The sequence below is a fragment of the Sinocyclocheilus rhinocerous genome, unplaced genomic scaffold, assembly GCF_001515625.1.
Source record: "Sinocyclocheilus rhinocerous isolate Xijiao unplaced genomic scaffold, SAMN03320098_v1.1 scaffold1258, whole genome shotgun sequence".
Taxonomy (NCBI): Eukaryota; Metazoa; Chordata; class Actinopteri; order Cypriniformes; family Cyprinidae; genus Sinocyclocheilus; species Sinocyclocheilus rhinocerous.
Window position 1 is genome coordinate 128,366 of NW_015648525.1, and position 13,410 is coordinate 141,775.

General features: G+C 37.7%; 1 protein-coding gene and 1 pseudogene across 5 annotated transcripts in view; both read left to right on the plus strand.

Moving 5' to 3' along the window:
* The first annotated feature begins 416 nt into the window (after positions 1-416).
* LOC107709800 (pro-cathepsin H-like) lies at positions 417-2,881 on the plus strand (annotated as a pseudogene).
* A 1,103-nt stretch (positions 2,882-3,984) lies between these two features.
* The window catches only part of LOC107709804 (Bloom syndrome protein homolog), a 15,389-nt gene continuing 5,963 nt past the window's right edge, over positions 3,985-13,410 (plus strand). For 2 of the 5 annotated variants that reach the window (XM_016514424.1, XM_016514423.1), the window contains exons 1-19: positions 3,986-4,381; positions 4,575-5,311; positions 5,443-5,581; positions 5,667-5,767; positions 5,861-5,981; positions 6,348-7,090; positions 7,201-7,377; positions 8,267-8,385; positions 8,465-8,578; positions 8,661-8,759; positions 8,915-9,063; positions 9,436-9,542; positions 9,637-9,791; positions 9,917-10,112; positions 10,942-11,132; positions 11,371-11,515; positions 11,637-11,836; positions 11,935-12,130; positions 12,632-12,754. In XM_016514424.1, the coding sequence (XP_016369910.1) occupies positions 4,287-4,381; positions 4,575-5,311; positions 5,443-5,581; positions 5,667-5,767; positions 5,861-5,981; positions 6,348-7,090; positions 7,201-7,377; positions 8,267-8,385; positions 8,465-8,578; positions 8,661-8,759; positions 8,915-9,063; positions 9,436-9,542; positions 9,637-9,791; positions 9,917-10,112; positions 10,942-11,132; positions 11,371-11,515; positions 11,637-11,836; positions 11,935-12,130; positions 12,632-12,754 (3,907 nt within the window). In that variant the 5' untranslated portion in view covers positions 3,986-4,286. Of the gene's footprint in view, positions 4,382-4,574; positions 5,312-5,442; positions 5,582-5,666; positions 5,768-5,860; positions 5,982-6,347; positions 7,091-7,200; positions 7,378-8,266; positions 8,386-8,464; positions 8,579-8,660; positions 8,760-8,914; positions 9,064-9,435; positions 9,543-9,636; positions 9,792-9,916; positions 10,113-10,941; positions 11,133-11,370; positions 11,516-11,636; positions 11,837-11,934; positions 12,131-12,631; positions 12,755-13,410 lie in introns of all 5 variants that reach the window. The other 3 variants (XM_016514426.1, XM_016514428.1, XM_016514425.1) reach the window with 3 other exon arrangements.

Genomic DNA, 13,410 nt, shown 5'->3' on the forward strand with positions numbered 1-13,410 from the left:
GTAATCAATTTTTGTTGTAAAAGAACAGTTTCATCATGTCTTTACGACACTGTTATGTTCATAGTATAGGGTTGTTTTCAGGAAAAATATTGGGTGTAAACCAAAACCCTGTTTGCCTTGAAGACTGGCTAAAAGCATGTAGGGCTACTGTAAGCTAAACTTCTATAAGTAACTCGCTGGCGTGACACATCTGGTCATATGATGTCAACATGAGGAGGCGACCCGCTCCAAGTAAAATAAAACGGCTTTATCTGAGTTCACATTTTACTGATATATCTCAAAAATGCTGCTCATTTCTTTGTGTATAACGTTTTAATTATCAAAAAAGAATGTTGAGTGCACCTTTAACCCGAAGAGCAGAGTACAATGAAAGCCCTCCCTCGTGTAGGAGGAGTGCTAAAGCTCTCATGTGATGAGATCTCATACTGTAATGCTGTTATGAGCTGCTCGCAGGATTGAAGATGAACAGGCTGATTTTACCGGTTCTGTTTGCCGTTCTCTATCAGGTGCATACATTGCCATTGCACACTGAGGAAGGTAAGTTTTTAAACCAGTGTTTGACTTTGAGCTTTTTTTCTTCTTCCACGTACGTGCGCCGTTGCGTCGTAGCTACTTTCGCTCTTGACTATTTGGCGGTTACAGTCTTCAAAAATGCATAACAAGTTTATGACCACTTAGACTTAGGCTATAGTATAGGCTATTGTCATATATAATACAGCATTTAAAATAGATTTTATGGACTAAAATGCAAATGATTAATTAATTGAAACTTTATAAAGGTACTTTGGAGAACTGTTGTGTGCATTAAAAAAATGAAATATAAATATGTATTTGTTACAGATGAGTATCTTTTCAAATCATGGATGTCTCAGGTAAGAATAAGTTAATTGTAAGTTCATGTCGCAACACAGGGAAATTTAAGGCGACACTAAAGGAAGGAAGTGAAAATTAGAAAGAGGAAGGAAGTAACTTTATTTATTCTTTTGAAATTTGCAGTATAACAAAAAATATGAGATAAATGAATATTACCAGCGGCTACAGACATTCCTGGAGAACAAGAAGAAGATTGAGCGCCATAATGCAGGAAACCACAAGTTTTCAAGTATGACTGATATAATCTAACTTAATGAAGTCTTTGTTTTAAAGCAGTGTTATGAAAATGATGTTTAAAAAAATCACATAACATTTCTCTGCACTTTACAGTGGGACTGAATCAGTTTTCAGACATGACCTTTACTGAATTTAAAAAGTCCTACCTCCTGACAGAACCTCAGGTATTATTTTTAACAGCCTCTCGTGATCAATGAGGAACTATGGAAAGTACCACAATTCATGAATATTTTATATCCTGACAGAACTGCTCTGCCACTAGAGGGAATCATGTGAGCAGTAACGGGCATTATCCTGATATGATTGACTGGAGAACGAAAGGACACTATGTAACTGATGTCAAGAACCAGGTAGCTTGCTTATCTTGCTATAGGCTAATAATTCTCTATTGTATTTACAATTGATTATTTTTTAAGTAAACAGTGCTAATGCTTAATCGGTGACACTATTTCAGGGAGCTTGTGGTAGCTGCTGGACCTTTTCCACCACAGGCTGTCTGGAGTCTGTCACTGCTATTGCCACAGGGAAACTCCTGCAACTAGTATGTAAATGTTGCTTTTAATTTAACAATGACAGTGAACATTCATCATTAGATATTAATAATGTATTTTTATTCAATTTAGTATCAACATTGTAATGAATATTCATTTTTTCTGCCCTTTGGCAAGTTCAAACAAACCCCAAAACAGCACATTAGTAATAAAATATAACTGTAATATATATGAAACATCAGGTTATTTTGTCTAACCTCTTCTTCTTCCTATCATGCCTTGTTTTACAGGCAGAGCAGCAGCTTGTTGATTGTGCGGGTGCTTTCGACAATCATGGTTGCAATGGGTGAGCTTCATCTTGGCTTATTTTATGGTTTTAGGAGTAAAGTCTTAACTGTAAAATGGTCTAAACAACATTTTACATCCCGTCACCGCTTTTTAGTGGCCTCCCAAGTCATGCCTTTGAGTACATCATGTACAACAAAGGTCTTATGACAGAATAAGATTACCCCTATAAGGCTATAGTAAGTATTTTACCATTTTAACTATTGTTTTCAAGAGTTCATTTATAAAGTGCTAACATTTGTTCATACTCTACTTACTTGTAGCAAGGTGAATGTAGATTCAAACCAGAGTTGGCTGCTGCCTTTGTGAAGGATGTTGTAAACATTACAAAGGTAATGGTCTGTGTACAAATATTATTAAAACTTCATGTCTTCACTCTAACTGTAAATTCCTGTTATTAGTATGATGAAATGGGCATGGTGGATGCTGTGGCCAGGTTGAACCCTGTCAGCCTTGCATATGAGGTGACATCTGATTTCATGCACTACAGAGATGGAATATACACCAGGTTAGGATTAAATATATGTACATTTGCTTTTGTACTGGATTTATTTCTGACAGTTCATGGGAATTTCTGTAATGTTATGACTGTATTTTATAGCACCAAGTGTCACAACACTACTGACATGGTGAACCATGCAGTGCTTGCTGTGGGCTATGCTGAGCAGAATGGAACTCCATACTGGATAGTGAAGAACTCCTGGGGAACCAACTGGGGAATTAATGGGTCTGTTTACATGATTTATTCAAATGTTGTGCTGCTGTAAGGTTAAAAAATATAGTAGCGATTATATATGAAACTTGACCATTTGGCCAAGTTAATAACAATAAATGTGATGTCTTGTTATTTCCCATACAGGTATTTCTATATCGAGAGGGGAAAGAACATGTGTGGACTTGCTGCATGTTCATCCTATCCTTTACCTTTGGTGTAAATAACTGAAAAGTATTTTCTTACACCATGAAAAGGGAGACAAGTTATTACATTTACTCTCACACAAAATCATTTTATGCACAATGAGTTGTTGTAGTCTATACTAGCTGTCAGTAAATAAGTGAAATACTTATTTAACTTTACATTAAAATAATGATTTACATTCATTAAAAACATTCAGTGACACTCTAGTGCAGTGGTTCTCAAACCTGTCCTGGAGTACCCCCTGCCCTGCACATTTTGTATGTCTCCCTCATCTATCACACCTGATTCAACTCATCAGCTCATTAGTGGAGACTGCAAGACCTGAAGTGGGTGTGTCAGATATAGGGAGACATACAAAACGTGCAGTGCTGGGGGTACTTCATGGAGAGGTTTGAGAACCCCTGCTCTAGTCAGTGACATTTTGACAATGTCAGTGACATTTCTATTAATATGCTTAATGTTGAAGTTGTCCACTTTGTTAAAATTAAGAATTTGTAATATTCATGTTTGCAACCAAAATTATTGTACTGAAATAAATATATTCTCAGGGATTTGTTTGTGTGTGTGTGGGTGTGTGTGTGTCCTGTCTTTTTTATGGATCACTTTCCTTCAGAGTAATGGTGTTCATCAATTAAGTAGAACTTTAAGACTTTAAAAAGTAAAAACTGCAAAAGACACTGCAGACATTGCTGGAGAACCTATGTTTAACATTTACTGTATTGAAATTAACTTAAATGTGAATTTTTAAGTAAATTTTTTTGTGCTGCTTCTTAATTAAATACTGCGAGATTGTACTTCCTTGCTGAGATATAATATGTAAATAATGTGCAATTCCACTGCAAACCAGTATGTGGCAACCTAAACCAACATCTAATGTTTGAGCTACAACAGTGTGCGCCAGAGAGAAAGCATTTATTTATGTACTTATTAGTCTACGTTGAGACACGATTAAAAATCCACTCAACAAAAATAGGACGAAGAAACGGAGAAAAGATAAAAATGCTGCTGAGGTACAACTGAAAACGCGACAAAATTTATGTTGCAAACGAACAGGCGCTTAGCGGAAGTGACGTTACTGGCAGCTGTCCAAACAGAGCGCGAGTTTACGAATACGCGGTAAGCGCGAGCTTTCAGCAGTGTTATGGTGATGTTGAATGGCGCTCGTATGTTATATCTTAATATCAAATATTTGTGTTCGGTGGTGGTGATTGTAAAAGCATTTTGTGTGGCTTTCTCTTTTTGGTGTTTTAATGTTCACATGATGGCAGAAAGAGAGTAAAACTTTGCGTTGTGGGTGTTTTTGTGCTAAATCAAGTGTTGTAATGTCGCATTAATTTTTTTGTGCGTGTGTATTTGTGGGGTTGATTCAATGCCATATACATGAATATTGAGGATTCATATTTACTATAAATTCACACACAATGCCGAGTCTTCCTCAAAACAACCTAAAGGAGCAACTGGAACGACACAATAATGCTGCACAGAACAAGTTGTCACTGCTGAAACTAAAGCCTGGGTAAGAACATTATTATATATTCTGCGATAGATGGATAGATTTAGCTACAGATTTAAAAAAGTCAGATGCAGGAGAGATAGTTAATATAGATTAAAGTACAGAGTAAAAACAGTCCGATAGATAGACAAATTAAAGTGATTTGACTGTCAACATTTTAAATGTGTAGCCTAACCTCTGAAATGTCTTTTTTTAGGGGGTTTTGTTTCAAAAAGTCTTCATCAGGTATCTCCAAAGTGGAAGTTCCTCAAAAGGTAACTGGTGCAAATGTCTTAGCAAACAGGAGTGTCAATATTTCCCGCAGCTGTGAAGTAACCAAAACTCCTGTGACGTTTTCGCAAAAGCCTAAGAGAGCAGCTCCGAAAGTCAACTTCTTCGCTGCACCCAGCAGACCGAAGACAAATACTGTTAATCCATTAGTCAACCCGTTTGCTGTGAACAAAACACCTCCTGTCCAATTTACCATTAAGGATTTGGCAAAATATGCAGCCTTACCTAAGGATCAAACTGTGGGTGAACCTAAGTGTGACATCTCCCAACTCTCCTTCAATGAATGGGATGACTTGGATGATTTTGAAACCCCAGTCAAGGCAAGAGTACCGTCCCCAGTTACAGAACCCTCTACAAAAAAGCTAAGTGTATCGGACCAGAACACGTCCCCAAATTCCTCTTGTGCTAAGAGTGATGAGACTACATTAAATGGAGGTTCACAGGTTACAGAATCTATAACTACCCCAAAGGACATCCTGTCAGCTGCTAATAGAGTCAGCACAGAGCCTGCTGAGAGAGAGCCAGAGGACTCGCCCATTAAAAAATCCAAAAGACATAAGAAATCAGTCCAGCAAAAGGCGTTACTTAGTGACACTGAAGAAGAGGAGATCATTGACTGTATTACACCAGATAAAAATGAAAAGGACATCAAGTGTGTGACAAGTTAGTGTACCTCAATTTCTTCAGTGGGTTTACCCCAATTTGTAATTTTTCACCTGTTAAAGAAAAGGTTGGTGTGTTTAGATATTAATATAAAGCTCACAACGAAATAATACATAGTATTTGAATTGCAGCTGCGGCAGAAGAGCAGTGGGCTGAGACAAACATCATAGACATTGATGAGACTGAGACAGACAACTTTTATGAGGATTTCATCCCCCCATCCCCTGTTCTTGAGGAGACGAGTCCCTTTGACTCAGAAGAGGAGAAAAGGTAACATGAAAGAAATGAAATATGGCAGAAAATAAGTACAGTTTATTTTTGTTTTAGTTTATTTTCTAACACTCTTGTTTTATAGTTCATCTGACCCTGTTACACATGCTGACAAAAATGTTCCACCTCATGAGTCTGCCTCAAACCTGTCAGCACCCTGTGATGAACCTGCTAAAGAATTAAAAGGTATCATTAATGCAGGATTTAACTTTTTGTTATTCAACCATTTGCATTAAATGAAATGATGTAATGTGTATAATGTGCATTTATTTGTTTTAGGACCTGATGATGCTCTCCTTACTATTATGGAGTCTATTTGTTATCTAGTGGACACTATTCCAGAGCATGAGCTCATAGCACTGACCTGCGGCACAGAGCTATTACTGCAGAGAGCACACAGGTAAAGCAATAAAGGAGTACATTTGCTGGGTAAATTAAATTTTTTTTATTTTGAATAGTCTTCTATTACTTTTTTTTTTTTTTGCATAAAATATGCTTTTAAATATAAAATATTCTGTATAAAGTCAGCTTTTAAAAATAAAGGCTGTTCTAACCCATGAAAAGATTTGGCGTTGTGACAAATTTTTTGTCAGGTGGCCTTTTTGTAAAATTTACCCTATTACTCGTTAGGGAGGAAATGTTCCAGTTATGAAAGCGTGATATCAATTTTTGTTTTCTATTACTATATTAATGTTTGATGACATTACTGCTTGTTTCAGTATAACTAATAACTCTCCATTATACTGTGTCTCTGTCTTTACCACAGGAAAAGGATTCTTGCTAATGGTGCACCATCTAGAACATCTCAGTTAGGCCCAGCAGCAACTCCATATTCTAGTCTGCTAAACAGACAAGGGTTTGGAGTCACGCCCTCTAGTCTAACATCATCTATGACCCCAGTGACATCAGAAAAGGCTGTCAAAACAGGCTTTCCATTTCGCAAGTCCATTGCCTCAGTCATATCTTTGGAAAATGACAGTGTGTTTGAGGATTCTGACTGCATCATCAATGGGGTTGAGACCCCTGGTGGTTCCTGGAATCCTAACAGCACCGCAAAAACAGCAACTAGTAGGGACATCTCAAACAGGTCAAGTCCCCCTTCAAGCAAATATGTGTCAAAAACAGATAAGTGCTACTCAAGGTTGTCCTTCAATGAGTCAAACAATCAGACTGTGGGTGGAGATCAGGTTGACTTGTTTTATTCCCCCAAAAGAGTAGAATCAGGAAAGAGAAATACTGAGAGCAGTGTTGAAACCAACATGGAAGTACCCAACTGTTCTCGAGCAGATACAGAGACACTTGATGACTTCCTAATTGATGACTTTGATATTGATGATTTTGATGAGACTGATGTTCCAGAATATTTTGAAGAACCTCCAAGTGTCTTGGCATCAAGAGACCGCTTTGATGCAAAAACGCCATCAGTGCGGGAGGGAGGGCCTTCAAAACCTTTGGAGAGAAAGACTGCAACACCACCAGCACTAAAACCTACCAAAACATTAAACACTGGTAGGTTTAAGTAATGTAATATCCCTTACAGTTTAGTTCATGTAATTAAAGAACCCATGAAATGGCACGATGAGCAGTTATCTGGTAACAGTTTATGCCTTGATCTGCAGAACCTGTGTACAGAAACCCAGCTCATGACCGCTTTAGAGGCTTCAGCTTTCCTCACAGCCCAGAGATGATGAAGATCTTCCATAAGAAGTTTGGGCTGCATCAGTTCCGCTTCAGTCAGCTGGAGGCTATTAATGCCTCACTGTTAGGAGAAGACACGTTTGTACTGATGCCTACAGGTTTGTTAGAAATGTTATAGCAACATGAGTCATTATGACTCATATTTCTTGTTTATTTTGATGTTAGACTAGACATCCCAGCACACTATGTCTTGTCTACACCTGCAGCATGTCTGGCTGTATCATTTTTTGCATGTTTACTATACGTGTATAGATATAGTGTTCATGAACTAGTGGTCAGCCAGTATTGTTTTTTTTTTCCAGTGGTTTTACAATATTTAAAGATATTTATGGCCAGTGGTGCAAATCAGTTGAGATTTACACATTTATTTTATAATTAAAAATTGTTTTATGCAATATTTGAAAATAATAAGAAAAGAGATGATTTATTTATTCGCAAATCTGTAAGTAGACTTTGGTCAATGCCCTTAATCTTAAAATAGCAAATATATCATTTGAATGTACTTTTTTTTATTATTTTTTTTTTTTATGTATAAGCATATAATGTAATATGATGTTTGAGAGATGTATAATAAATGTTAAACAAACATTCCTTAAGCATGTTGAATCATGATACATTTTATTTATTTTTTTGGATAAAGTTAACCTAAGTTCAGTCTAGTAAGTGTTCACCTTGAAATATTAAGTTATTCTTACATTTACTTTCTAAAAATAATTAAATATTTCACAGCAAAAAGACACATGTAGCATGACATGAAGATGGACATAGTAGGCTTTATAGGGTTATTAATAAATAGGACATATTAATAAATAGGACAGACATTTTGATCTTTGTCAGGCAGTCTCATTTTTTTGAGCATTAAAGCAGTGTACTTTCCCTTTTCCTTTTGTTTTAGTGTTTTCTTTCTCTGTGTCAAGATACCTGCAATTAAAAAAAAAAATGTTTCCTAATGATGATATGTTACAATGTGACACAACCCCTTTACAGGTGGTGGTAAAAGTCTCTGCTATCAGCTTCCTGCTTGTGTCTTTGCTGGAGTGACTGTTGTCATTTCTCCTCTGCGGTCTCTCATAGTTGACCAGGTCCAAAAGCTTACCACATTAGATGTAAGTCCGTCTTTTCCTTATGCACAGTAATTGTCTTAACCTGATCAAAACAGTTGCTTACTGTGAAATTGTGTTTCAGATCTGTGCAACTAGTTTATCTGGGGACAAAAAAGATAGTGAGGCTGCAAAGATCTATATGCAGCTGTCTAGGAAGGATCCCCCCATCAAACTGCTTTATGCCACTCCTGAGAAGGTGGGATTCAAATCAGACAAGTGTATTGCAAGTTTGCATGCATATCTATAACCGTATTGATATTTGTAGTTTTTGTTCTCAGGTGTGTGCAAGTGGACGGATGATCAGTGCCCTTCAGAATCTGTATGAAAGGGGTCTGCTGGCTCGCTTTGTCATTGACGAGGCCCATTGTGTCAGTCAGGTAAACTTAACTGAAAATTATATAGTGCAACAAGAACGGTCAAATATATGTGATTTTAAGTAGTGAAGACAAGACAGTGTTTTACATAAACAGAAAATATTGGCACAGGTAAAAGCAAAAACATTGTAAAATAAATAGATCCGTTTCTTCCTCAGTGGGGTCATGACTTCAGGCCAGACTACAAGCGCTTACATGAGCTCAGGCGGATGTTTCCCAATGTTCCTATAATGGCACTGACGGCCACAGCCACTCCTAGAGTTCAGAAAGACATTCTGAACCAGCTGGCAATGACCCGTCCTCAGGTGTAAGTTTTCCTGCAAGCAATTGCTGATTCACGTTTATGTAAAAAGCATGACATTCTGATTAATGGCACTCTCACTCTGATTATAATATGGATGCAGGATTATTTTAACACTCACCTTCCTTCAAAATACAGAGTAACATTTTTACATTTTAAATAAATCTTTATATGATTATGGCAGAGGAGGATGCATTAAATTGATCAAAAGTGACAGTAAATACATTTGTTACAAAATATTTCTATTTAAAGCAAATGCTGTTTAAAAATCTTACCAACCCAAATCTTACCAATTATTTATTCTTTGATACTCGGCCATTAAATCTATAGATATCAAGTACATGTGTTAGTCATATTAAAATGATAATGTTTTCATAGATTCACTATGAGCTTCAACAGGCACAATCTCAAATATTCAGTTTTGCCAAAAAAGCCCAAGAAGGTTGATGAGGAATGTATTCAGTGGATCAAGAAATATTACCCACGTGAGTGCTGTCCAGATTGAGACCGTCTTTAGCAATTATAATTTCTCACCACAGCATGGAGACCCTATAAATCATGTTGACTGTGTGTGTGTAGGTGACTCGGGAATTGTGTACTGCTTGTCTCGTAATGACTGCGACACTCTGGCTGACAGTCTGCAGAGGGCTGGGATCGCAGCGCTGGCTTATCACGCTGGCCTGAGTGACAGGGAATATGTCCAGAATAAATGGATCAACCAGGATGGCTGCCAGGTGAGGCACTCAGTTTTGAAAATAACTATAAAACATGGACCAGCGCTTTTGACCGGGCATTTTCATTTTCCCTGATTCCCCAAAATACCGCTTTTTATATTTAACCATTCATCTTTTATTTTTAGGTTATGTGTGCCACCATTGCATTTGGCATGGGAATCGATAAGCCAGATGTGCGTTATGTGATCCATGCCAGTTTGCCCAAGTCAGTGGAGGGTTATTACCAGGAGTCAGGCAGAGCTGGTCGAGATGGAGAGATTTCCCACTGCGTCCTCTTCTATTCCTACAGTGATGTTATCCGCATCAAGAGACTCATTGCTAGTATGTTCTGCAGGATTTTTGTTTATTCTTGTAATGAAGCTAGGATATATCAGTGTGTTAACTGTAAACAATCCCTTAAAGGTGCAATAGGCGATTTTCAATCACATCCAAAACATTTTTTGTTATGCTGGTTGAAAATCTCTTCACATCCCGATAGCAATCATTGTTAAGTGGTCTAAATGTATTTATCTGTATTTATATATTCTGTGGAAGGCGTCGGACCAAGAAATGTTTGTCCAATCAAAATGCTCGTTCCGAGCGTTTTGATGGACTTTCCTACCAGCCTGTCAACATGCGTATTTGCATACCTCTGCACACCCTGTTTGCGCAGACAGGATATGTCATCAGCGTATACGTCATCACGTACGCTGTGCAGACAGAGTGAGAATGGCAGGCAAACGTCAACAACCTGATCTTTCTTCCTGGTATTATAGTACTTTTACTAACTGTACTATGAAGTTTTATCACCGGTTAATAACACATGATGTATTGTAGTAATGTTGTCTCTGGTCGTCTGATCTATGTGCGTATATGCCTTCAGGGGGCGTGGCTTTGGACGGCGATTGCAGGGAGGGTGGGAGGGTTGCTTTCAGTGCTATCAGGCTAAAGTTAGCATTTTCCAAGATCTCCTACTGCACCTTTAATAAAACTGAGCAAGACATAGAAATATAACCGAACTTTAAATGTTGCATTTGTTATTCAGTTAAATGACATGTTTTAAGGTGCTCTACAGAAACATGCATTTGGGATCTAAAATCCAGACACTATTGTACAGTCATAGTTAACCTGTCTGTGAGCGTGGCCTACATAACGGTTAATATAATTGCAGTGGATAAAGACGGCAGCCAGCAATCCAAAGCCACCCACATCAGCAACCTGCACAGCATGGTGCATTTCTGTGAGAATGTGGCCGAGTGCAGGAGAATCCAGTTGCTGGCTTACTTCGGCGAGCACACATTCAATACAAGCTTCTGTAAAGAGCATCCTGAGGTCATCTGTGACAATTGTGCCAGACCACATGTAAGACCATCATAGAATCATTTCATTCTTTATAGTGTACATTATGCAAATGTCATGCATAATAATAAACTGTATAATTGTACACAGCCATTGCTTGAAATTGGATATAGTTTGCTTGCCAGACAATTTAATTGATACTTGCTTTGACTAATTGTTTGCTGGTATTTTGAATATAGTGCCATTTTATGTTAATTACAGATACAAATACAAATTCATACATCTTAATGCTTGTCTCCAGAAATATAAATCAAGAAATGTCACTGATGATGTGAAGAAGATTGTGAGGTTTGTGCAGGAGAACTGTGAGAAGGTTGGAAACAGATATGGCAAATCCGCCCAGCAGAACAGGCTCACTCTCAACATGCTGGTCGACATATTTCTTGGTAAGAAGCCTAGCGGGATTTGACTGTCATAAATGATAGTGTGAATATTACTATGAATATCCTTTGCCTCATCCAGTGCTTGAGATTTCCAGGCCTCAATAAGAATATCTCTTTGCGGCAGGCTCCAAAAGTGCTCGGATCCAGTCTGGAATGTTCGGAGTAGGAGCAGCATATTCCAAACACAATGCTGAGAGGCTTTTTAAGAAACTGGTGCTGGATAGTGTTCTGATGGAGGACCTCTACATCACTAACAAAGGGCAGGCAGTGGCCTATATCTCTGCTGGGCTTAAAGCCATGAGTGTACTGAGTGGTTGCATGCAGGTGAGACTATTAATATTATGTTATTCTCACCTGTGACACTGATCTGTATGGTCAATACCGATGTTGTATGCTCTATTAATGACCAAACCCAATTGCAGGTTGAGTTTGTTGAGACGGAGACTGCGTCCAGCATCAGAAAGCACAAAGCCTCTGTGATTGAGAACGTTTCTAAGAGAGAGGAGATGGTTAAAAAATGTCTACAGGAACTCAATGATCTGTGCAAGAAGTTGGGCAAAGTCTTCGGCATTCATTACTACAACATTTTCTCCACAGCCACACTCAAAAAGATTGCTGGTTAGCAAATTTTCATTACATATAATATACACACATTACATTACATTACATATAATATGCAAGCACACACACACACACCCACATATACATATATATGTCTGAGTGTGTGTGTGTATATGATGCATATACACATACATACATATACATACATACATACATACGTGTATGTGTGTGTGTGTGTAAACTTTTTAAATTAAAGATTCTATCACTTGTAAATGTTTCTGAAAGCCTATGTATTTATATATTTTTTTTTAATTACATTGGGGAGGGAAGGAGTAAATGAATCATTTAATTAAGGTTACATTATGCTGTCATTTAGTATCTGAAATGTGCTGATTTAACAGACGTTACTCAAGTCTTTTTTTTTCTTCTTCCCCAGTCAGCTTTACATAATGTGTTACGAGGATGAAACACCTCATTAAGTTAAAGCAATTAATTCCCTTTATTTTTCACAGCCCCATGTGCTCTGTGTTAAATGTATTGTGATGCATTTCTGTGCAGAAACTCTCTCGTCTGATCCGGAGGTTCTGCTGCAGATTGATGGTGTGACCGAAGACAAGCTGGAGAAGTATGGAGCTGAGGTTATTGAACTGCTGCAGAAGTACTCCGAGTGGCAGCTGCCTGGTGAGGGTCTGACAGCACACCATATAGATTGTCTTCAAGATAAATGCTTTCCATGACACAATAAATAATCCTACATTACAGTAATCCTCTCTAGCTTCAACCTTGTTTTAGAGACTAGCATTCTAAATTTAGGCAATCCCCAAGTCTAGAAATTCAAATACGCGTCTATAAGATGTGGTCACATTTACCGCAGACAAAATCCAGTTGGTCATGCAAATTCAGCACTTTGACCAACAGAAAGCTGCTTGGTTTAAAAGTAATGACTTTGTGAGCTGTGCTTCATACATTGCTATATTATTGGCAAAGGAAATTTTTTGCTAATGTTTTTGCTAACATCGCTAATGTGATTGCAAGTTTAGGGTGTATAAAGTTACAATATATATAAAATACTATATAGATCCTCTAATTTTACTAGCTGATATTACTATTAGTTTAAAGCTGCCTCATACATATTTATTTTGTCAATGTAATTTCCCTTAGTCCAAGATAAGTTCAAAATACTTAAAGGTGGGGTAAGCGATTTCTGGTAGCCAATGTTGACATTTGAAATCACCAAAACAATTCTCGCCCCTATTTTGATAGCTCCGCCCCACACATACGTACGCAACCCAGGCAACGATTAGTTCTGTGAAACAAAGCAAAACCAATGTTACACC